We start from the raw sequence: 25,678 nt of genomic DNA, 5'->3' as shown, positions 1-25,678 counted from the left end.
TCTGTAACCCAAAAATTATAATCTGAACCAAATAGCAAACAACCAAATGGCATAAAGAATTTGCTATACAGCAGGGCACAGTAGAACATGCCTGTAATCCCAGCTACTTGGGAGGCTGAGTTGGGAGACTCACTTGAGCTCAGGAGTTCAAGACTACCCTGGGCAACATAGACATCCTATCTCAGAAACCAAATTAATTGAAAAAACATAAAAAGAAAATTTAATAAAAAGAATTTGTCATAAACAGGAATGGTTCTTAATGTATAAAGAGTTTATATGCATAATTTTGAAAAAACCTCCATGGGCAAAGGACGTAAAACAAGACAATTCAAAAAGAAAATAGAAATAGGAAACTTTTTAAAATGTTTATTTAATTATATAACTATAGAATGCCTCCTATGCTGAATGCCTTAGCCCTAAGTATCAAACAATACCAGTGTTATCACAGAGCTCATAACTGAGTGGTATTTAGTAAATAAGTTAATACACAAATTACCATAATTCGATGTGATTAATAAGTGGTACTGTTTAAGTACACAGTGCTATGGAAGATACCAATTAGAGACTCATAGAAGGCCTTCCTGGAAAAGTGTTACCCAAGGCAGAAACCCAACAGATTGGAGGTACAAGAGATGAATTTCAAGACTGCAAACAGGATGTGCAAAGGACCAACGGTAAAAAAGAACATGGCTCTTTGGGGTAACTAATACAGTTCACACAGCCAGTTTTGGTTTTGTTTGTTTGTTTTGAAGTACTGGGGACAAGTTGTGGAGGGTACAGTAAAGGTACTAGGGTGGGGAGAGAAAAAGGAAGGTAAGTTAGACTACGAAGGGCTATAAAGGGTTTTGTAAGCCATGTTAGAAGTTTGGAATGTGGCCTGGCGCGGTGGCTCACGCCTGTAATCCCAGCACTTTGGGAGGCCAAGGCAGGCAGATCATGAGGTCAAGAGATCGAGACCATCCTGGCCAACATGGTGAAACCCTGACTCTACTAAAAATACATAAAAAATTAGCCAGGCGTGGTGGCAGGCACCTGTAATCCCAGCTACTTGGGAGGCTGAGGCAGGAGAATCACTTGAACCTGGGAGGTGGAGGTTGCAGTGAGCTGAGATCGCACCGTTGCACTCCAGCCTGGGCAAAAAGAATGAAACTCCGTCTCAAAAAAAAAAAAAAAAAGTTTGGAATGTGTACTGAAGACAATGCGGAAGCATTAAGATACTTTAGAGGAACAAGATAATCATATACATGTTTAGGGAAGATAACTCTATCTCAGCATTGTCAGTATGGGAAAGGGTTTTGAAAGAAGGCAAATGAGAGGAAAGATAATCAGGCATCTGCTATAGTAACCCAGACGTGACATGTGAATGACAGTTCAACAAGAATAGTGTTAGAGAAAGAAGGAATAGCCTGTGATGAGACTTACTTAGTAAGAAAAATCAGAAAGACTTGGTCATTGACTAGACAAAGAAAGAAATAAAAGGAAAGAAGTTGAGAATGATGTCAAATTCTAGCTGAGACAACTGAATGAATGATGGCTCACAGGAGTCACAGGAAGAGAAGGAGCGTATGATACAGTCCAGCTATGTACGGAAAGATCCATGGTACAACAAAAAGGAGATGAGCCACTGGTCAGGGTCTGAAGCTCAAGAGCAATCTAGGCTTGAGAACAAAATGGTAGTCATTAACACAGAGATTTAAAAAAAATGAGAAAATATAAATGAAAATAATGATAGACATCTTTTATCTATTAGATTAATAAGCCAAAAATTAATTGTAATAGCCATTATCAATGAGAGGATGGCAAAATGGATATCCTCACAACTAGTGGAAGAAAAGCACAACTTTTCTGAAATTATATGTGATAGATCTAAATATGCCAAAATGTATGCCCAAAAGTATTCAGTAACTCACTCCACTCTTAGGGACTCCCCAACCTCTTACTATCTTCTACATCTTTTCCCCATAGTACTTATCTTCTAACAGTTTATCTATCTAGCAAGCTATTACATTTATTGTTTTACTGAATGTCTCCTCCATTTAAAAATATAAGTTCAATGAGGGCCAGGATCTTACCCTATTTTGTTCACTGACCTATCCCAACTACCCAGGACAATGTCTGGAACATGATGGGCACTTTCACAAAACATTTGAATGAGTGAATGAATATATGAAAGAACAAATGAACAAGTCAACTAAACAAAAAGATATTATATTCATCTATCTGGTTTGTACAGATTTTAAAAGACAGTGCTCAAAATTGACAATGGTATAAGAAAAATACCACTCTCATACATTAGTATGAGAAATGTAAACTAGTACAAGCCTTCTGGAAAGCAATTTAACAATCTGTGTCAACATGTTAAATGTATACACTCTTCGACACAGCAATCGCAGTTCTTAAAATTTACCTTATGCTTTGAATCAGATAGTGGTGTAAAGATGTATACTTAGAAACAAGTCTATTGTTTATAAAAGAAGAAACTTGAAAACTTCAAATTTTACCAATAAGGGTCTATAAATTATGGAATATCCAAAGTGTAAGATAATATGCAGCTATCTTAAAACAGTGATATTAAACATACACTGACATGAAATAATATTCCCAACATACTGGATGAAAAAGTAAGTTATATTAACAACTTATAGGAGGATATAATCCAGATAATGTATGGGTCTATACATTATACATGCATAGAGAGGACATGGAAGTGTGGTCACCAAAACTTTAACAAATATTACCTGCAGGTGCTGGGGCTTTAATTTTTACTTTCTTCTTTATGCTCTTCTTTATTACTTGAATTTTCTACAGTGTATATCATCTTTCTAATCAGAAAAAACAAAGCTATTTTCATTTGAAAAACCTCAGAAAATTCTGTTTCTAATCACCCTTATGGTAATATAAAGTAAGAAAGAAAATTTATTTTCCATCATAAAGCTTCTCTACCAGATTGGTAAACCTTAACTATCTTGACTTCTCCTTTATATTAAATGTAAAAAAGAAAAGGTTTCAACACTGTTTCAGGAGACTATTCCTAGAAATTCACCAGCAATACCCAGGCTAGCGTGACTAAAAACCAGCACTAAAGTTATGCTTTCTTCTGGCCGAGCACCTTTTCTACTGCCTTGATCTGTAATGCTAACGTATCTTGCTCAAACAGAAAACTAAACCAACCAAACAAAAAAGACTATATGTTGCCCATACTAAAGGCCTTAATTCTAAAGTGTATGCTTCTTGGAGAGTGTGAAATATATGGCTCAACTTACCTAAAGAAGCAATGCAATTCCCTAGCTACTTATTAAGCTCAGAAATAACTTGGAAAAATATGATCTTAGGAAACAAACAGCACAGAGTCTGGCTCTGCCACCTGCTAGCAACATGATCATGGGCAATTTATTTAACTTCTGTGTGCTTCAGTTTCCTCATCTATAAAATGAAGATACCACAAATGCTATATGATTGTTGAGGGGCCTATATATATCACTGAATATGAAGCACAGATCTTTACATAACAAAAGAGTATCTAATTTGTAAAAAGCACTCAAGATGCAAACTCCCATCCCTTCATAATGAAAAGGACAGCAAATATCACTACTTCTCCTGTGAAACCTTCCCAGACTTCCAGCAGAATTAGTTCTGCTTTCATAGCACTTTCGCCATATTGAAATGTTTGTCACCCCCAACAATGAGACCTTCTCCAAAGTAAGAACTATGTTATATCTTATTCATGCTTATGTTTTCAGCATCTCATACAATGCCTGGCATAGGGTAAATAAAGAAAAATTGGATAAATGGGCAGGTGAATAAAGAAATAAGTGAAAAAATATTATTAAAACATCTAAAAAATGCTTATTCTAGCATATAGCTGTCTCTTTAATCAAAGTCAAATGAATGAACTAGAAAAGCTTATGTAAAGGAAGCTAAAATTAAACCAATTCTTTCAGAAAAGCTAAAACAAAATGAGCCATACCAACGTTTCACATTAAATCAGTGGCAGGAAATGTCCTCAATAAAAAGTCAAACTTAACACTGCACATGATACTTTCTAATATCAAAATCTATTTCTGTATTCCTTTATTGACGACAATTATCTTATAAAATTAAACACATCTTTTGATAGTTTCTTAGTTTCTGCTACTACATAATACAAATCCAAATAACTATAACTGTCAAACACACATACACACACACACAAACACACACACACACACACACAGAGAGAGAGAGAGAGAGAGGGAGGGAGGGAAGAAGAGAGGGAGAGGGAGGGAGGGAGGGAAGAAGAGAGGGAGAGGGAGGGAGGGAGGGAAGAAGAGAGGGAGAGGGAGGGAGGGAGGGAGGCAAGAAGTGGGGGGAGAGAGAGAGAGAGAAAGAGAGAGAGACAGAGAGACACAGACACACAGGCTAGCCAGGTGAAAGGCAAAAAAAAAAAAAAAATTGGCTTTCTCATAACTATCAATAAAACAAATTTGTAAAATGCTGGAATAGCCTATAAAAAAACTTCCCCAAGAGCATAAAAGAAAGGATCTGGAGAAGAAGAAAAAAACTTACAAAGAGTTTGCTATTAAAGAACATACGAAGAAAAAAAGAGAAGATGAAAGTAATTTAGGCTCATTTTAAAAAATGAAAAACAAGAAAGGGTTATCATTGCAAATAATCAAATCAACATTTCACCAAAATCTACATGGGAAAACTTCAAGTTGGAGACTTAAATTTGTTCAAAATATTAAAAGTACACAACAATCCAGCCTCTTCTAATAGAAGTGCTATTAGATCTACCTGACTGAAGCTTTATGGTCCTTCAACTATGGGGCTAATTATGCAAATGCAAGTAAAGATGCTGTTAGTATTTGAAAACTATTTGGCCTCTTAATTTAAAATTACATTTGCACTAAAAGTGTTTACCTATTATAGTGCACAGCAAAACTTGCTTTAACACAGATAATAAAAGGGTAAATGTAAATTGAAAAATCATAAAATCCAAATTATGAAAGTATAATGTTTCTAGAAAATCAAAAAGTTATTTAATTACTGAACAATTTCTAAATCAAAATCTCTTTAGCAGCCTTAGAGACCTAAATGATCATCTAAAGTTTACTACAAATTAAAGTATTCCAGATCATGGCAAATATTTCATTTCTGCCCATTTTAGTTTAAATAAAAAGCAATAAAGTTAGGGCTCATGAGTTGACTTTCTAAGGGTAAGCTTTCCTCTGCCTCCATGGGGGAAAAAATTCACACCATTACTTTAAAAAAAAGGAAACTTGGCCAGGTGCAGTGGCATACGCCTATAATCCCAGCACTTCGGGAGGCCAAAGCGGGCAGAGCACCTGAGGTTCGAGACCAGCCTGGACAACATAGTGAAACCCCATCTCTACTAAAAATACAAAAATTAGCTGGGCGTGGTAGCACACACCTGTAATCCCAACTACTCAGGAGGCTGAGGCACGAGAATAGCTTAAACTCAGGAGGCAGAGGTTGCAGTGAGCCAAGATCGTGCCACTGCACTCTACCCTGGGTAACAGAGTGAGACTCTGTCTCAAAAAAAAAAGCAAAGTAGCAGGAAAGGTTCTTCTACTTGGAGAAAAAAACACCTAAATAGTTAACCAACAAACTAATTATTACCACATGAAAAAGAATACATAGTAAAAGTTTTCCAGAATTGTGTCCAAACAACAGAAAAACAATATCCTCACAGTTATATCCATAAGTAAAAATATTCTAATCATACAGTATCAAAAATCACTCTAAATACAAAGAAATTTGATATAAATCACTCACATTGTAAAATGAAGGTAGGGCTTATGTATAGCAGCAGAAGATGACTGTTTCTTTGGTGATCCTGAGTGACAATTGGTCTCAAAAATTGATAAAGCATTTTCATCTTCACTATCCTCTAAAATTAAAGTTTCTATATCTGTTTAAAAAAATCACAATGGTTATGAGGCTTATAAAGTCATTTAATATTAGTGCCCTACCAAAGCTAAGAAAAATTGGGTTAAAAAATCAAATGACATTAATAAGTTATCTATCAAATAATACAGGCAAACTGACAAACTGCAGCTTTTAAAATACTTATAAACAAAATTAATATAACACTTTCACCTTTACAGACTATTTACTTAAGTATTATGAGATATAATTTGGAAGAACTCACTGACTGGCTTAAAAAAAAAAGTCTGGAAAAGATGTGGCACTCTCATAAAATCCCACCTATTTAACTAAAAATCTTTGAGTTAATTTTGACCAAAACCAGTCCATTTCATATTTGGTTTAATTAGTAGGTTAGCTGAGTCAAGGCCAGTTCTTATAAAAGCAACAAGGAACAAATTGACCCTTATTTTTTAAAGAGGATACACCTTTTCAAAGAAATCTTAGTGTAGTTAAGATGGAGTCAGAAATTCCGTCAAAGCTAATCTTAAAAATACACTCATTCATACAGCATTATTCTCTCTGTGGGCCTTAGGTTACCACTCAGGGAGCTAACTGGAACTAAAATCTCTACTGAGAATGCAACACTTAAAGGCTTACCTGGACTACCACCTGAAGTATGAACAGCTGTTGCTATACTTCAAAAATGCCTAATTAAAAATGACAATTCATTCAACAAAAAGCAATGCTACATGTGTACGGGATATGAGAGAGAATTAAGATTAAGAGAAATCATATCCTTTCAAAACAAAAAATACACAGATGCATTCTAAAATGAGATGCTAAATTATGTTGGCAGATAGAGATCTCGAGTGGCTTTTAAAAGCTAAATATTTAATTGAGACCATCCTGGCTAACATGGTGAAACTCCGTCTCTACTAAAAATACAAAAAAATTAGCCGGGCATGGTGGCAGGCACCTGTAGTCCCAGCTATTCGGGAGGCTGAGGCAGGAGAATGGTGTGAACCCAGGAGGCGGAGCTTGCAGTGAGCCGAGACTGCGCCACTGCACTCCAGCCTCGGTGACAGAGCCAGACTCCGTCTCAAAACAAACAAACAAAAAAAAGCTAAATATTTAGTACAAGTCATATTTTAATCTGGGAAATAACTGAGTATCTTTTGAGTGATAATTTCATACACAAGGAAATATTTATGTAAGAAAAATATTAAAGGTCAAAACAAGCCAGAATAAAATATGACTAAATAGCCAAAAACCAATTATTGATAATCAAATAAAATTTGGTTGCTCTTCTCCACTGGTTCATGGCAACTAGTTCCACCAACTGGAACTAAAGCAAACTTTATATTTACACACAAAAAAGCTATAAGAAAACATAGATAATAATGCTATAAAATGGTAATTCACAAATGGAAATAAAAAGTTATGATAATCTCTCCAAAGGAAAGATGAGGTTTTTATGATTTTCTAAAGGTGACATAAGTTTTTTGGGAAGTTTTGGTACATAATATACATATGAAAAACATTTCCAGTTATGAAATTCAGAAATAAAAAATACACAAATCATGGCATCGTGCCTGGCTCACAGATATTCAGTAAAATATTCACTCCCCTCTGTCTGCCAAATTTAAGAAATCAGGTATTCCATGTGGTATCTTATGTGAGTCTGTCACTAAACAAAGTTTCTGAAAAACATATTTATGACAGAAGAATTCATTGAACAATATTCACAATTTTTACTATATATATTTTTAATGTTAGTATAGTTCTCTGAATAATTTTCTATTTGGTGCAGACTGCATTCCAGACAAGGTGCTAGGAATTGCAGAAATTAAGATAATCAAAAGACATTACTTTCCCTTCAAAGTTTATGAGCTTTATACTCTGATTAGAATGTCAGTCTAATTTTTAAATGTTTTTTCTGTAAATGAGTGATGTTACATTTTATTTATTTATTTATTTTTATTTTTATTTTTTTTAAGAGACAGGGTTTCACCATGTTGGCCAGGCTGGTCTTGAACTCCTGACCTCAGGTGATCCACCTGCCTTGGCCTCCCAAAACGCTGGGATTACACAGGCGTGAGCAACCGCACCCAGCCATGAGTGATGTTTTTAAAGGTAGTTTTCTGTTTTTATCTCAGGTGCAAAGTACAATCTGAGGCTTGATAAAACTCAAGATCCTCTAAAACGAAGTTCTTATTTACTCCCTTACCAATACCTTACACTCCTATGAGCACTGCACACTGCAGAGTGCCCTACCAATAACAACAAAATGATTAGTTTAATCCAAAGAAGCATTATAGCAAGACAGGTAAGAGCAAGGGCTGTCATCAGACTCCCTGGGTTGATGCAGGCCCCAGAACTTATTGAATGACCTTATATTAATTAAATTACCAGGCTGGGAGCAATGACTCACATCTCTAATCCCAGCACTTTGGGAGGTCAAGGCGGGTGGATCACCTGAGGTCAGGAGTTGGAGACCAGCCTGACCAACATGGTGAAACTCCATCTCTACTAAACAAACAAATACAAAAATTAGCTGGGCGTGGTGGCACACGCCTGTAATCCCAGCTACTTGGGAGGCTGAGGCAGGAGAACTGCTTGAACCTGGGAGGCAGAGGTTATAGTGAGCCAAGATCAGGCCACTGCATTCTAACCTAGGTGACAGAGTGAGACTCTGTCTCAAAAAAAATAAATTACCAGCCTACATCTCCCACTCCCCTGCTCTATATAATCAGAGTGCTCACCTGCAAGCCTGTTAAGAGGATTAACAGGCCGGGCGTGGTGGCTCACACCTGTAATCCCAGCACTTTGGGAGGCCAAGGTGGGCGGATCACCTGAGGTCAGAAGTTGGAAACCAGCCTGGCCAACATGGTGAAACCCTATCTCTACTAAAAATACAAAAAAATTAGCCGGGCATGGTGGCAGGTGCCTGAAATCCCAGTTACTCAGGAGGCTGAGGCAGGAGAATCGCTGTACCCGGGAGGCGGAGGTTGCAGTAAGCTGAGACTGCGCCATTACACTCCAGCCTGGGCAACAAAAGCGAAACTCCATCTCAAAAAAAAAAAAAAAGGATTAATAAGTGATGATTTAGGGGCTTTAAAGGTTAACCTATTATTATTATTATTACAGTCAACTTTCTAAAGATAGTAATAGCCCTACATTAAGATGATCAGAATGTCCCAAAAGTGAACATTCATTCGTCTTAAAAACATTCACCAGGCAACTACCATATGCCAGGCAATATGCCAGGCCTGGAATATACAGTACTGAATAAACAGATATATTACAAAAGTGACACATAAATAATCTTATGAGGAAACTATATTTATTTATTCCTGTATTTGTTTCATCTTAACAATATAAAAAAGTAGTTTAGAGTACCTTCTTTTTTGTCACTCTGGCTAATTTCAGCATGAGGAAACACTTTTTGCAAGACTGCTAGGATGTTGTTGAAGCTTCTTTCCAGCAGTGGTCTTATGATGGGGGATAGTGCATGCCCTGAAGACATCACAGCACGTTGGGAAGCAGGCACGATATTCTGCATTGCATGGTAAAAATCTTGGGCACTAAGCACTATTGAGGAAACATCCAGCTGCAGTTTATGACTGCTAGCATAGATCTGGGGATAACGCCTCCGCAGTGCAATCAGGGCGGCTTCAGTGCACAGGGCCTTGATATCAGCTCCACAGTAGCCTAATACACAAAAGGAGAAGGATAGCAAAGGTACATTCATTATTCCATGCACCAACTATATTTTGTAAATATACATATCTTTAGCTAAAGTCATAATCAATACTGAATCAATAATTCTGTGCAATTTTACCAGCAAAATGCAAACTAGCCATTTAAAATCACCAAACAAAACTGTTGTATAAAGGGCTGAATACTTACATTAAGATTAAAAATGTTTTGAATATTTTTAATTAACAAAAACATAAGCTAACAATATTAAAACAAAACAAGCAATGTATCTTAAGTATGTCCTTGATATGAGCTTTAAAACAAAAGCCATGTATTATGTGATTAACTGATTACAAGGTACAACTTTTTTTTTTTAAGAGACAGTGTATCAAAAAAATAAATAAGAGACAGGGGTCTCACTCTGTTGCCCAGCCAGGCTGGAGTGCAGTGGCACAATCCGGCTCACTGCAACCTCTACCTCCCAGCCTCAAGTGGTTCTCCCACTTCAGCCTTCTGAGTAGCTAGGACTACAGGCGTGTGCCACCACACTCGCATAATTTTTTTCTTTTCTTTTATTTATTTTTGTAGAGATGAGGTCTCACTATATTGCCTAGGCTGGTCTCAAACTCCTGGGCTCAAGTGATCCACCCACCTCGGCACCCTGAAGTGCTGGGATTACAGGCATGAGCCACTACACCTGGCCTACAACGTACAACTTTCTTTAGAAAAAAGTTTTAAAAGAATAATACTTTCATTTCAGTCCTTCATCAATACTCCCAATCATTAGATTAGTCCTCATGACATTATACTCACTTATAAATGACTTTCTCCAATATTAACTTCCAAACACATATAAAATACTATATAAACAGAAACTTCAAAAACAGAGCTATTCTACTACCAACTCTGAGTGCAACCAACTATTAACATTCAGTTACTCCCATAATTATCATTTAAAATTGTAATTCATCTGATAGTTCCAAATATATTAAAGTAAATAAGAACATTAAAAATATTTCCACTGATTTTCCACATTAATTTTGTTTAGTTTAAAATGACCGATAATCTAAGGGTTATACCAACATGAGGTATTATTTATTACCCATGTTTAATGTATGATACAATCAAACAACAGATCAAGCCCCACTGTTTTTAAGTCATTTCATTCATCTACATACAAAAACACATGCTCTGTTGCATCCTTGTCACAAAAAGGAAGAAAAGCTCAAACTAGCCATATCGTTTTTCCTGTTGGCAATTAAACTTGCATTTGGCCACAATTATCAGTTATGCCAGTAGGGGGAACCATTCCAATAGTTATAGAATATTAGACCCTAACTAAGCTTCAACAAACAATACCAGGTTTATTTTTATTTTATTTTTGGGAGACAGCATATCGCTCTGTTGCCCAGGCTGAAGTGCAGTGGGTGATCATGGCTCACTGCAGCCTTGACTTCCTGGGCTCAAGAAATCCTTCTGCCTCAGCCTGCTGAGTAGCTGAGACTACAGTGTGTGCCACCACATCAGGCTAATTTTTTTTTTTTTTTTTTTTTGTAGAGATAGGGGTCTCACTTTGTCCGGGCTGGTCTCGAACTCCTAGCCTCAATCCTCCTGCCTCACCCTCCCAAAGTGCTGGTATTATAGGCATGAGCCATCACACCTGGCCTATTTATCTTTTTATACCTCACAATGACCTTATAGAACACTTCAATACTGAACTAAAAATGGTGATTACAAAGAAAAACTTATTCAAAGTTAGGGAAAAACTTAATATGACCTAGAAGAACTTAATTCAGAAGACTATAAGCAGATTGCGCATTAACATTGTTCTATGACAGTGATCTGTCTCACAAATAATTCTTCAGATAACCAAATTTACCACTAGTGTCTCATTTTATTTTCTATTTCTCAAAGAATAAAACCGGAAAAAAATTATCTTTTCCTTTTGCATATATACCCATTTCATTAATTCAATAATGTATAGAACATTAGCTCAAAGTTATAAACAGTTAACAAAGTAATCTAAGGATATGATTATAGAATGTGAATTATGTCTTCCATTTCAGAGGAAATAAGGATTATACTACCGTCTTCAAACAATATAAACAATCACATTTCTATTTCTTCTTTAAAAGGATATACACAGTATGTTCATATAGTATAATGAACATACTATATGGTCCTATTTTAAGTGCAAAAGCCTAAGTTTAAAAAAATTAAAACTCAGAAACTATTAAGGCAAAACAAATAATTAGCCACTAGAAGGCATTTTAGGTAGTAAATGTTTCCCATAACATTTATGTTTGCCATAACATGTTAATTACATATATAACAGCAATGTATTATTTACTCATTTATTCCAGACAAAGAAATGATTAATAGACCCCATTTAATGAAGTAGATTTTCACATTAAGTATTATAACCAACAAACTTATAAAGGAGGAAATTTTTTTACATTCGCTTATAAGTAAGAATTACCAGTTTATATCTGTGGTTCTCACCTTGATTATCCATCTGAATAAACACTGAAACTGAAACAAAAAAAACAGATTCCCAAGCCCCACAATAAACCCAATGAATCAGAATCTCTGGGGGCTTGAAATCATATGTGCATTTCAAGAAAGCTTTAGAAGTGATTCTGATACACACAAAATTGAGAACTACTGATTTAACATACTTCCTTCTAAAACTTTAAAATTGCATCATAACCATGGCTAAATGGGTTATACTTAGGGTAACCACATGTGCTGGTTAGGCCTCTTGTCCTGTCATAATAGCATATCTTTTCACTCTCAAAGCGTCCTTGTTTAGAAAATAAATAATATGATCATTCTAGTAATACTGAAAATATACTACAGCCTTTTAGGAGTTAAAAGTTAATATTAAAGAAATTATAAACATTCCTTTCATAACCATACTAAATCTACCATTACAATTCTAATACTCTGTGAACACATTTAGATATCAAATAAAGAGCATTCCTGAATACTGCTATTAAGATAGAAATTTTTCTGAAAGACTGAAAATACAGCTACTAAAGAGGTTAGACTAGAAACAAGGTAATAACAAAATTTTATAAAGTTTTAAGTACAGCATCACACATAATGAAGGCCCACAAGATAGACACTTCATTGAGACTCTTCCATTGTTTTAGCCCTCTCATTGAAAATGGAATAGAAAAATATGATTAGAGTTGAATGTTTCATTAATCATAAGTTTCCTACTATTTATGCAAATGTTCCTGGTATCAATGTATGTTGAGTTTTTCACTATGCAAAAATCACACCGAATATGCATGCAAAAACCTCTAAGAACTTGGGAATTTCAAGGTAAAAGTTACCAAATCCACAACCTCTAACAAAAGGTCAGCTATCTTCACAGCTGTTCATCAAGACTACATACTCTATTAGGCATAAATTTCAATGAACTGAACCTATTCATGTTAAAACATGTTTGGCATACATAGACTAGTGAGTTTGTAATGGATTTAAAATTACTATTTCACGCCCGTTTGAAAATCTGAATTTGATTTTTTTTTTTTAATGTGAGCCGGTTTCTCAGATGGAATGAATGTCATAACAAAAAACAGAAGTCATTTAATTATAATGGATTTTTATGTCACTGTCCAGGAAGAAAATGGTATATAAGCAGAGTCTGCACACCACCCCACAGAGGGGAGGAAAAAAAGGTAAGAGAAATTTATGAGTCCTGTAACAAATTATACCATGAAAATTTAAAAACTTAAGAAACTGCCTAAAAGCTAAAAAAATCACTTGGAAAAATGAGAAGTATTGTCTTTGGAAATGCAAAAGGAAACCAAGATTCTAATATTTGGGGTGAAGAATTGCACTAGAGTATATAATATTTCAGATGGTAGACAAGATAATAGAAAGTAATTTAGAATACCTATCTCTTAGGGAATTTCCAAAATGATTTGACAACTTGACTTCTGCTTATTTCAGTTAAGGATCATTCTGTGACAAATTCACAGAAAAATCTACAAAGATTTCCCAGTCTGATCTGAACTCTAGTAAAATATCATCAGAAATAAAAGGGGTCTATTTTCAAAAAGGGAAAAGACTGGATTTTATACCAAATACCACCCTCTCCCATAAAGCAGCACAAGGCTTTGCAAAGGTCAAGCCAAATTTACATGAATGTGTTTGGCGCATGCTGTCTTATACCAGGCAAAGCTTAAACTGAAGTAGTGCTGGAGAGATTTACGTTTTCTCCTCACCAGAAGATGTCGAGGTCTTTGTGGTTCAAAAGCTGAGGGATGCTGCTTCGGAGATGGAGGTCCCTGTGGATGAAGAGGATAATTTGGATGTAGCTAACTGAATGGACTAATGTTCTATTTAAGTTTTAATTATTTGATGGTGGATCACAATGATTTTTTAAATTAAGTTGATCTTTTTGGCTTTGGTAACTTTAAAGTTTTCCCAAGTAAGTTGTTGTTAGTGGACTTATTTGGGGGATTTCTTCATAATGCTTAAAAAGTTCATGAAGATTGGGTTTTTTTTTTTTAATTTATATTTTTCAGAGTATGAGAGGAAAACAGACAAAAGAGGGGGAAAGAATGAAGGAGAAATACCTATGTGTATATTCAGCTGCCTAACATTGTATTCCTTTTTATTTCAGACCTAATTAGAGTCAAAACCCTGAATTCCATCTCCTATGTGTGATCATCTGTGCAGATAAACACTCTCACCACATCCTAGAAGGACAGTAGTGTTCATTCACTCTGTGGGGAGATCTTCCACTCTGTGAAAAATTTAAAGTTATATTGGAAAGTTTTATATTTGGGGAACTACTACCAAATATCATTAACTATTTTCTTTGAAGACCTCTCCCCCTCAACTTCTTTCTAGACCACAGGAATGAAAATAAGCCCGTTGTGTAATCTGCAAAGTAAAAGTAAAAGGCTGCAGTCCTGCTTTGACATGGACCTTTCTCTCTCAAGTTTAAGCTTATTTTTCTTAGTAAAATTTCTAAGAGGGAATGATATTCAAAAGGAGACCCTGTATTAATATTATGGATACCCAGCACTCAATGAAAGGCATGTTATTATTGAGCTTTGTTAACTAAACACCTAATGGCAGTTAAAATGCTAATGTAGAAGTACTCAAACTTTAAGTGAAACAGTTAAAATAACTTTAAAACATAAAGGCAGAGACAATCTATTACACAATCAAAAACATAACTATGCTCATTCACATTCCAAATAAGGGGAAAGGGAGGTTGAGCAAAACAAACAATGACAATCAAAGAATTCAAACAGTAACACTCACCAACACATTTTTCAGCCAATTCACCTAAAAATGCATCTGACAATTTTGGATTCCAGTCCCTGGTATGGATCTGTAAGATGTGTTTTCTTGCCTAAGATGAAAAGCACAGATACATAAAATCTTGCCCAAGAAGAAAAGTACAGATAAAATATTATCAATCCCTCAAATACGTTAGGTGGAACAAATTTTGACTAACAATCTCATTAAAATTTTTATTTTTAAAAAATTTAAACACCTTAGCATCTATCTACATCAACTCTGATTCCAACAATAAATCTGGGAGATATGTAGTAGATATCTTGTCTGTGTTTCACAACCTAAGACATTTAATGTTGCGAGAAGTGAAGAAAATTGACTAGCAGCATATAACAACTAAGTGACTCATCTGGGACTAGAATTCAAAACTATATTTCACTTTTCCACCATACCACTTTTACTATTTGAAAATATATGAACAAAAAACTTTCATGTTATAAAAGTTATAGTCATAATTTTAAACAAACTTTACACTTTACATTTCATAGAATTTGTGGTATTATGATCAACAATGAGCAAAATAACAAGTAACTTAAACTTGAAAAAAGTTTTTAATTTGGAAAGCATTCAAGTTTAACTAAATATCATGCATGCCAGTTGTGGTGGCTCACACCTGCAATCCCAGCACTTTGGGATGCTGAGGTAGGAGGATCGCTTATGTCCAGGAGTTCAAGACTAGCCCGGACAACATAGTGACACCCTGTCTCTACAAAAAAATTGTTTTTTAATTAATTGGGCATGGTGGTGCACGCTTGTGGTCCCAGGTACTCAGGAAGCTGAGGTGGGAGGATCACTTGAGCCTGAGAGGTCGAGGCCTGCAGTGTGCTGTGATTACGCCACTGCACTCCAGCCTGGGTGATAAGAGTGAGATCCTGTCTCAAAGGGAGAAAAAAAAAATCAAGCATATTACTGTCAGTTAGTTGATGCTCTGGCATTTAATACAAGGTATTTCAATAAATATCAATTAAATTTATTGAAAGATCAAAGTGTTATAAACAATTTTACATTGATTTCAGCATTCTCTAGCTTAAATCTGACTGCATATAGCACAATCAAAATTTTAATGTCTTGCTTCCAAAACAAACAGAAATTTATTTTTCTAAAATAGTCTTTTTGTTTTTGAGACTGAGTCTCGCTCTATCACCCAGGCTGGAGTACAGTGGTGTGATCTTACTCACTGCAACCTCAGCCTCCTAGGTTCAAGTGATTCTCGTGCCTCAGCCTCCTGAGTAGCTGGGATTACAGGTACCCACCACTACACCTGGCTAATTTTTGTATTTTTAGTAGAGACGGAGTTTCACCATGTTGGCCAGGCTGGTCTTGAACTCCCAACCCCAAGTGTTCCGCCCACCTCAGCCTCCCAAAGTGCTGGGATTACAGGCGTGAGCCACCGCGCCCAGCCTAAAATAGTTTTCTTAAAAAAACACTAACATATAAGAATCTATAGTCAGCTGATACTATCCACCACCAACAGTAAGATCAGAATTTTGTTTTCACATCTGCATTCGTTGGAGAAAATTACAACACTTTTTAAAAATTGAGTATGCTTGTTCCCTCAAAACTGCTGTCTAAGCTTCTTGAGACATGAAAAAGTAAATTATAACCAAGACGATAACACCTTACTGGCTTGATGAGGAATTTGGGGTCCAACAACAAAACAGAACAACTTCAAAGTCATCAAGATAAATCTTGCTCAAAAAGTTGACAAAATCTGGAATCAATAGCTACAGTTTCAATTCCAAGTTCTAAGTTAGGCATTCAGCTATGAAAGTTAAAGCAATGATATGACACTTATTTTCTTCCAACTTGAAGTATCTGCTTGAACAGATACTAAAAAAAGAAGGTCCAAAATAAATATCAACCTAACAGCATATATATTCTGTAAGATGACATTAAGAATCTATACAAACTTCATTAGCAGCACAGGCACTGTGCTGCTAAGGGTGATTACAAGACCCTTAAAAAATAAAGAACATGTAAAAAAAAAATTATGCTGGAAGATATCCCAAAAAGAGATCCATTCTTATCCTCTCCTTTCCCTCAAAAGAGGTTTAAAGTAATGAAATTAATTATCTAAGGTTAGCAAGTTATCTTCAGGTCCCTAATAATGCTCTTTCCCTATATAACCCAATCAAAGTCACCTTCCTTTTGTCATACTAAAAACAAGACATGGAATGAAGAAAAAAATATTTAAATATAGAAATCAAGAACTGTTCATTATGTATTTTACTCTATATGGCATACCGGAACAGTAAGTCAAAGGGCTTCCTCTAATAGAAAGTACCTTCCTCTACTATTAAACGTCAAAGACAAATTCAAGCCCCTCATTTTTCAGAATCCACAAGTACACATACAAATATATATTACTTATAACAATCGTAAAAATGATGATAAAGGAAAATAAAATAAATTAAAAAGCATTATTGCATATAGAAGGTGTGTACTATTTTATGCAAATAGTTAACAAAATTATTAAAATTTGAAACCAAGATTTACTTTGATTAATCTTTTACTTAATCAAATAGCAAGAGTCATGATATTCTATTGGCCAAACCACAGGACTGAGACACTGACTGGTATCACTTTAAATTAATGACCCAAATGGGTCCTTATTACTACCCTTAATACTTCCCTAGGCCATTCATTATGCCTTTCTCCTAGCAGACTATTTCACAGCACATCTTCACACTCCGCTGATGACCGTGCCTCCCAATTCACTGAGAAAACTGAAGCAATCAGAAAAAAACTTCCACAGACTCCCCACATCCTAATCACCAAAGATGTCCACCCATCAGCATGTGTGCTAACAATATTCTGTCTTCTCTCTGTTGTCACAGATGAACTAGCCAGCTCCTATCTAAAGTCATTCACACCACTTTTACGCTAAATCCTCACTTTTTGCCTGTTGAGGACGTCTCTCAATTTCACATAAAAATTCCCTTTTCTACTAGATATTTCTTCCATCTTGAAAACAATGAAACACATTATCTTGCCCCTGCTTCCTTCAATATCATATCACCTAAATTATTTGCCTCCCTTTGCAGAAAAACTCTTTTTAAAACGTATCTATATTCACTCCCTCCAATTCCTTCCCATTTTCTCTTGAACTAACACACTCCAATTAAGCTTTTGCACCCACTACTAACTGAAACTGTTTTCATCAGATTCACTGACGACCTACATAATGATAAATACAATGACCAATTTTCTGTCCTTAGCTGAATGGACTTAGCAACATGTGACATGGTTAATCACACCCTCCTCATTGATACATTTTCTTCACTTGGCTACCAGAACACCCCACTCTCTTAGTTTTCCTCTTACCTTACTGACTGCTCTGTAAGAGAGAAGACTTGGTAATCTCATCTAGTCTCTGGACCTTAAAAACTATCTAAAGGAAAAAGGTAAACAGCCAGCATAGGCCTTTCCACAGACCCAGGCTTGAGAAGAATGACTTAGATTTCAGTCTCACAAAACTGTTTCCTCGAAATGTTAGAAAGGGAAAGTTAACGTGGAAAACGATGCAAGATCCATGCTGTGCAATATAGTAAGCCATAAGCCACACAATGCCATTTTATTTAAATTTTAAATTAACTAAGAGTAAATAAAATTTAAAATGCAGTTCTTTAGTCACACTAGCCACATTTTAAGTGCTCAATAGCCACATGTGGCTAGTGTCTACCACAATGCACGCTGCTCAAAGAACAATGCCAAAATAGAACATTTCCATCATCACAGAAAATTCTATTAGACCGTGCTGTTCTAAACCTTGTTTACTGTTAAACCCTTGATTTGTGTGAGCTGAACCTGGACTGTAAGGGCTGTGATTGGCATATAGACTCTGAGGCCTACTTAGCTAAGATAGTACAGGAGACACTTGGGAAATCAAGGAAATGGCTTTCCTGTGCTGTGTCTCAGAACTAAGCACATTTCCCCATGTACTGAAGAGTATAAAAGCTGTGCTTGGACTGTTATTAGATGTCCCAAACAGAAAAGCTGATGCTTCCCCATGCAGAAGTAGACTGTACCTACTTCAGCCCTATCCGCTACAAATAAACACACCAATATGCACTAATACATTCCTGAAGGCTGCACTTGGGCAATGAAAATAATGCTGTATATGCTATGTTTCCTGTCCTGACAAAGCTATATAAACCTGGTGCCAATTTAAAGCCTGTAAATTGAATTGTCAATCCAAATCTGAGTCAACTACTGGTGATTGTGGAGACTGATGTCAAACTGAGGTATGAACTGCTCTACACAGGGAAGCCATTGCCTTTGTTTCTCTATGGTCTTCCATACAGTCCGAATCACTTAAGACTTTCACATCTAGGTATATAAACCAGGCATTTCACATAGAGGTCCAAAAACAAAGCTATACATATTCACATACAGTACCTCCTTTACATGTATCTCTTCCTCTCAAATTTGAGTTTCTAATGAAAAGCCAGTCAGATTATACTAGTCAAACCAAGAATAATATTAAAAGTTTCAAGCTGAATTGGGAAAAAAAAAACTTTGTCTATCATATAACATTTACATAATCAATGATTAACATTTACATAATCAATGATAAACATTATCCTGTATTATTAATACATTCTTTTAAAAAAAACTTTATACCATAATGAATAAAGTTTGTTGCTTTTAATTAAATATAGCAATTTCTATGAAAATTCGGGTACTGGGTCCTTATTCATAAACCCACTAATACTCTATAAAAACATTATTTTATGAGAATAAAGTTACTTTGGCTAACTAGGGACACATAAACTGCCATACAGGACAATTACTACAATCTGGAGAACTAAAGCGCAAGTAAGCATCTACAGTGACCTATCAAGAACTTTCCTCTTGCTGCCTAAAAATCACAAACTTTCTTATAATTGTTAATAGAAAAAAACTGTTCCATAATTACATAGGTTTTTAAAGTATTAGCTAAGATATCCTTAAGCACAAAATCTGAACAATGAAAATTCATAAAATATCACCCTCAGAACATATGACTTGTAGTAGAATTACATATAAATGTTAACATATTGAAAACAAAAACTCTTACCTTTTGATCAGGCAGGTTGAAGAGGAATTCTCTGTCAAAACGACCAGGTCTCCTGAGTGCAGGATCTATAGAGTCAAGTCTGTTTGTAGCACCAATAACAACAATTTCACCCCTATTATCTAATCCATCCATAAGAGCAAGGAGGGTTGATACTATAGAGCTGTAAAATAATTTTCAGGCAAAATTTAAAAGAAAAGAATTGTAAACACTGCTGCTTACAATAACTTTTATCAATTTTTTTTTTTTTTTGAGATGGAGTGTCACTCCGTTGCCCATGCTGGAGGGCAGTGGTGCGATCTCGGCTCACTGCAATCTCCACCTCCCAGGTTCAAGCAATTCTCCTGCCTCAGCCTCCCAAGTAGCTGGCACTACAGGCACACGCCACCACGCCCAGCTAATTTTTGTATTTTTAGTAGAGTGGGGTTTCACTATATTGGTCAGGCTGGTCTCGAACTCCTGACCTCAGGCAATCCACCTGCCTTGGCCTCGCAAAGTGCTGGGATTACAGACGTGAGCCATGGTACCCGGCTTATCAGTCTTTAATGCTAACAAAATAACTGTAGCATGATTATATTTTAATGCAGGATCAAGTGATTTACAAAAATTATTTTCAAAGGCATTCAGAAAATATAGTAGACACCTAAACCTTGGCAACCAAAAAAAATGGACTTCATCAAAATTAAAAACTTTTTTGCTTCAAAGGATACTATCAGGAAAGTAAAAATATAACCTAAGAATATTTGTAAATCATATATTTGATAATATATATAATGAACAATTACAACTGAACAATTAAACAATACAAACACAAATAATAAAATTTAAAAGTAGGCAAAAGGGCCAGGCGTGGTGGTGCATGCCTATAATCCCAGCACTTTGGGAGGCCAAGGCGGGCAGACTGCTTGAACCCAGGAGTTTGAGATCAGCCTGGGGAACATAGTGAGACCCCATCTCCAAAAACAAAAAATACTAAAAAAAAAATTAGGCAAAAAATTTGTATAGACATTTCTCCAAAGATGATATACAAAACCACATCAATAGTCATTAAGCATAAGCAAATTAAACCAAATGAGATGCCACTTCAAAACCACCAGGATGACTGTAATCAGACAGACAGATAATTAACAGCTTTTGATGAGGATGTAGAGAAGTTGGAACACTCATACACTGACTGATTGGTGGGAATGTAAAGTGATGTTCCTCTTTGGAAAAAGAGTATTGCAGTTCCTCCGTTAAACGTAAGAGTTGCCAAATGATCCAGCAATGTCCACAAAAAAACTTTTACACTAATGTTCACAGCAACACTTTTCATAATAGCCAAAAAAGCGGAAGAAACCCAAATGTCCATCAACTAATAAATAGAATAAATGTGGTATATCCATACAATGGAATAGTATTCCTCAATAAAAATAAATGAAGTACCAACAGCTACAACAACATGGATGAATCTTGAAATCACTTTGCTAAGGAAGCTAGACACAAAAGGCCACATATTATATGATGCCATTTATATAAGATATCCCAAACAGGCAAATCTATAGAAAAAGAAAGTACATTAGAAGTTGCCTAGAGCTTGGAAGGATGAGGGGAAGGATGGGAGTGATGGCTAAAGGGTTTAAGGTTTCTCGGGTGATGAAAATGTTCTAAAATTGACTGTAGTGATGGTTACACAACTTTGTAAATATACTGAAAGTCACTGAACCATGCAGTTTAAATAAGTGAACTGAGCTGGGCACGGTGGCTCACACCTGTAATTCCAGCACTTTGGGAGGCTGAGGCGGGTGGATCGTCTGAGGTCAGGAATTCGAGACCAGCCTGGCCAACACAGTGAAACCCCATCTCTACTAAAACAAAAATGAGCTAGGCGCGGTGACAGGCGCCTGTAATCCCAGCTACTTGGGAGGCTGAGGCAGGAGAATCACTTGAACCCAGGAGGTGGAGGTTGCAGTGAGCTGAAATCGCACCATTGTACTCCAGACTGGGTGACAAGAGCGAAACTCCATCTCAAAAAAAAAAAAAAAAAAGAAAAAAGAGTGAACTGTACAGCTGTTATTATGGGGTCCTTGTCAGGGTCACTTTTCTGACTAGAAACCTCTGTGGCTGGTAGTGCCTCTGCCTCAGTTTTGCTTAGACCTGCTGGGCTCATTCCACCCACTCGACCTGACTGCGCTCGGCTCACACTACCAGCTTGTATCCCATGCCTGCCAGGGGCAAGCCAGGCATGGGGCAGCAAGGGGTGTTTGAGTGAGCAAGTGTGAGGTCCAGCCACTGCGCACAGTCTGGCATGCCAGCTGCTGCACCGGGGCGGACAGCTCCAGGTGTTGGCACAGGTGCTGGTTCTCTGTGAGGCTGTGGCTGGACCAGGCACACTGCAAGCAGCTTCCACGACTGCCACTGGGGAACGTGGTGGTGCCTGGAAGCTTGGAGACTCCAGGAACTGCAGGGCCCCAAAGTCACAGCCCTGGCTTGGGGAGCTCCCAGGTCTGGGCTCCCTGAAGGGCTGCAGCTCTTCTCTCCTCTTCACTCACAAAATGGCAAGCAAGGGGCATGTTTCAGCCCTCTTTGTATTATAGCTCTTTCAGCCCTTCCATCTGACAGGTCCCGAGTTCTTGTCCTGCATCCAGGAAGAACAAGGTATGAAGACAAATGGAGGGTGAGCAAGGTGAAGAGGAGCTTTATTGAGTGACAGAATAGCTCAGAGGAGATCCTGGAGTGGGCAGCTCCTCTCTACAGGCAGGTCATCATGTTGAGTGTTCAGCTCTCAGCAGAGAGGAGGTCCTGGAGTGGGTAGCTCCTCTCTGCAGCTGGTCATCCTGACATCTGCAGCTCTCAGCAGAGAGGTGGCCCTGGAGGGGGTAGCTCCTCTCTGAAGTTGGTCCTCCTGATGTCCACTTAGCTCTGGCTGAGCCAGGGCTTTTATGGGACTCAGAGGGCAGGAAGTACACACCAATTGGTCCATGGGGTGGCCATGGGCAGGCCCAGAAAAGGCACCACAAGTTCCCACTCCAGTCTGTGGGACTGGCAGCCTGGCCAACCTTCAGGCCCTCCCTAGCCTGAAGGTGGGTCTCACCATGGACCCACCCCCTTCTGCCCAGGAGCTTTGTCTGCCTCCTGCTGCCATTCATGGTGCCCAAGCTGTTGGTGCCAAGGGGCACCTGCAGGCCAGTGCCAAGCTGCCCTCAGCCACCCCCTCAGCTTCCCTCCCATGCTCATCGGCACCCAAAGTCTGGAGGGGGCTGAGGCAGCAGGGGGTTGGCATGTAGCACTAACCCCAAGAGTGCGCACAACCAGCCAGGCTGCAACAACACCCAGGCTTGGCCCCAACCTTGCTCCAAGATCGGAGCGGGCGCAGGAGTGGGGAGAGGCCAGGCAGTGGAAGCAGACACCTCTGAGCCTGTGGGGAGAGGGGAGGCCTTCCCAGGCCCCCCAGAGTGCAGGAATGCCAGGCTCCACAGCCATGACTTGGGCAGCTGTAGCTGCACCCGGGAGGGCAGGACCCCTGCCTGCACCCAGGCCCCCGCAAGAGCACAGGGAGGTCCAGGTCCACAGCCACAACTTGGGCGACTGCAGCTGCACCCGGGGAGCTCCCATCCCACTGACTCAAAAGGGGTGGGATTCCCACTTGTCCCCGGCTTCCACCAGCTCCGTGGAATGTGCAGCCCCAGCTACACCTCCCCAGTATAGCAGGCATGATGACGGTGGCCACTCCAGATGGCCTGCCGCTGCCATCACTGTGAACTGTATCTCAATAAAGCTGTTTTTCTTAAAAAGAAAAAATACAGTAGTTTGTTTTTAATAGATAGCAATCTACGGGGGTTTTAAATGTCTGGAAATGTATATGACGTTTAGTTTCTATTATATTAGATTTATATTATCGTTACACCTTTGGACAATTTCTTTAGAATGGCTACCACTTTATGTTCAACTCAAGATTATTTTCTGCATATTTTAGAGTAGTTTTTAAAAAGTATGACTTAAACATTTCTGAATATAAGTGTTTCATGTCTAATTATAACAGAAACTGTAGTTCTAGTAACAATGTTCTTTCTAGTGTTTTCCAACTGCTCTCATTTCTATTCCTTTACTCTTATTGCTAACGCTTGCCTAAAATAACTTCTCCAATATGTTCAACATGTTAAAGAAATCATTCTCCTTCCCAAACACACTGCTCTAGCTGTGTTTCCAAAATCTATAAGCGGAATCAAAATGCTAGATACCCAGTGTATGTGTGAAGGAAGGATGTGTGATTCTTCTTTTCAAAATGAATAACTAAAAATTAGTGACCTGGGTTTCTCATTCAAGATATAAAGGGGGTGGGGAGTACAAGTAGCCTCAAATATAAATTCATATTTAATCTCCAATCTTTCCTTGGTATCTTCCAATTACAGACTGTCATTTCAAGTGTTTGTTGGAATTTATCTGCATTTTTAAGTGTCTTGTAACTGAAAAGTCTTCAGACGATAAAGTCTCAGACATGGCCAGAAACAGAATTACAATCTAACTTAAATTATACCAAAAGTTGTCTTTAAAAAAAAAAAAAATCTGAATGGCCAACCCTTGGATCAAAATCCTTTAGCAACTCCTATTATGTAGGGAAATTAAAAGTCCAAACTATTTGACACAATATTCAAGGCCTACTTACTTGTCTCAAATTCTCTCTCCTACATTACCTTCTAAAAGTGTTGTTTCACCTTTCAATACAGATCTAAAATCCAATGAAATGAATTGTGTTGTATGGTGTGTAGAGGACTCCAGGTTTTTTTCCCACTAAAGAGATATCCAATTTTCCCAGCATTATTTATAGAAAAGGTCATCTTTTCCCAACAGCATCTGCACTGCCTCTTTTACCATAAATTAGGAATCCATATGTGTGTGTACTTATTTATGGCTCTGGGCTCCGTTCCATTCATCTATTTGTCTAGTCTTCTGCAATATCAAATTTTCTTAACCCTAAGAGGCCTTAATAACTAGTAGAGCAAGTGCTCCCACCTTATAGAGGAAAAGATAATTGAAAAATATTTCTTTCCATTGATTTAATCTTTAATGTTTGCCAGTCAAGTTTTAATATTTTCTGCATAAATGTAACATGAGACTTCTTAGACTTACTCATAGAAACTTCTTGCTAATGAGATTGCAAACAGTAACTTTTCATTTTTACACAATTACTAGCAACAAAAATACAAAATTTATGTTTATATTGATTGGTCTAACCTTCTTAGCATCTATCTACAGATTGCTTTGCAATTCCTACATACATAATTGCATCATCTACAAATGATAAGAGTACTGTTTTTTCCTCTTCAATATGCATATCTTGTATAGCTTTGTCTTGCCAGACTACACTGACTGTGATCTATAGAACAGTATTGGTCAGAAGTGTTCATAGCAAAACAAACATGCTTGTCATATTCCCCATATTATAAGAAACATTTCATGTTTGAACATTAAGTCTGTTTGTTGTAAGTTTTTCTGCAGCTACCTTTAAGGAAATACTTTATATTCCTTGTTCTCTAAGATGAAGACTTTATTATGACTAAATATTGAATTTTATTAAACATTTCTTCCACATCTATTGAGGTGAGCATCTTGATTTTTCTCTAATATGAAAATGTGATAAATTAACATTAACTGACTTCCCTCATATTAAATAAACCTTGTATATCTGAAATAAAATCAATTTAGTCATAATATATTATCCTTTTTATATCTTCCTGATGTAAAGCTCTA

At 37.1% G+C, this 25,678-nt stretch overlaps 1 protein-coding gene across 2 annotated transcripts in view; it reads right to left on the bottom strand.

Moving 5' to 3' along the window:
* ATAD2B (ATPase family AAA domain containing 2B) overlaps positions 1–25,678 on the bottom strand; it is a 174,967-nt gene that overhangs the window by 64,845 nt on the left and 84,444 nt on the right. For both annotated transcript variants that reach the window (XM_054476527.2, XM_054476528.2), the window contains exons 14-17: positions 19,952–20,111; positions 14,857–14,947; positions 9,268–9,579; positions 5,776–5,911 (exon numbers count right to left, since the gene is read on the bottom strand). In XM_054476527.2, the coding sequence (XP_054332502.1) occupies positions 5,776–5,911; positions 9,268–9,579; positions 14,857–14,947; positions 19,952–20,111 (699 nt within the window). The remainder of the gene's footprint in view (positions 1–5,775; positions 5,912–9,267; positions 9,580–14,856; positions 14,948–19,951; positions 20,112–25,678) is intronic.

The sequence above is a fragment of the Pongo pygmaeus genome, chromosome 12 (genome assembly GCF_028885625.2).
Source record: "Pongo pygmaeus isolate AG05252 chromosome 12, NHGRI_mPonPyg2-v2.0_pri, whole genome shotgun sequence".
Lineage (NCBI taxonomy): Eukaryota > Metazoa > Chordata > Mammalia > Primates > Hominidae > Pongo > Pongo pygmaeus.
This window is presented reverse-complemented; position numbering and strand designations above follow the sequence as displayed.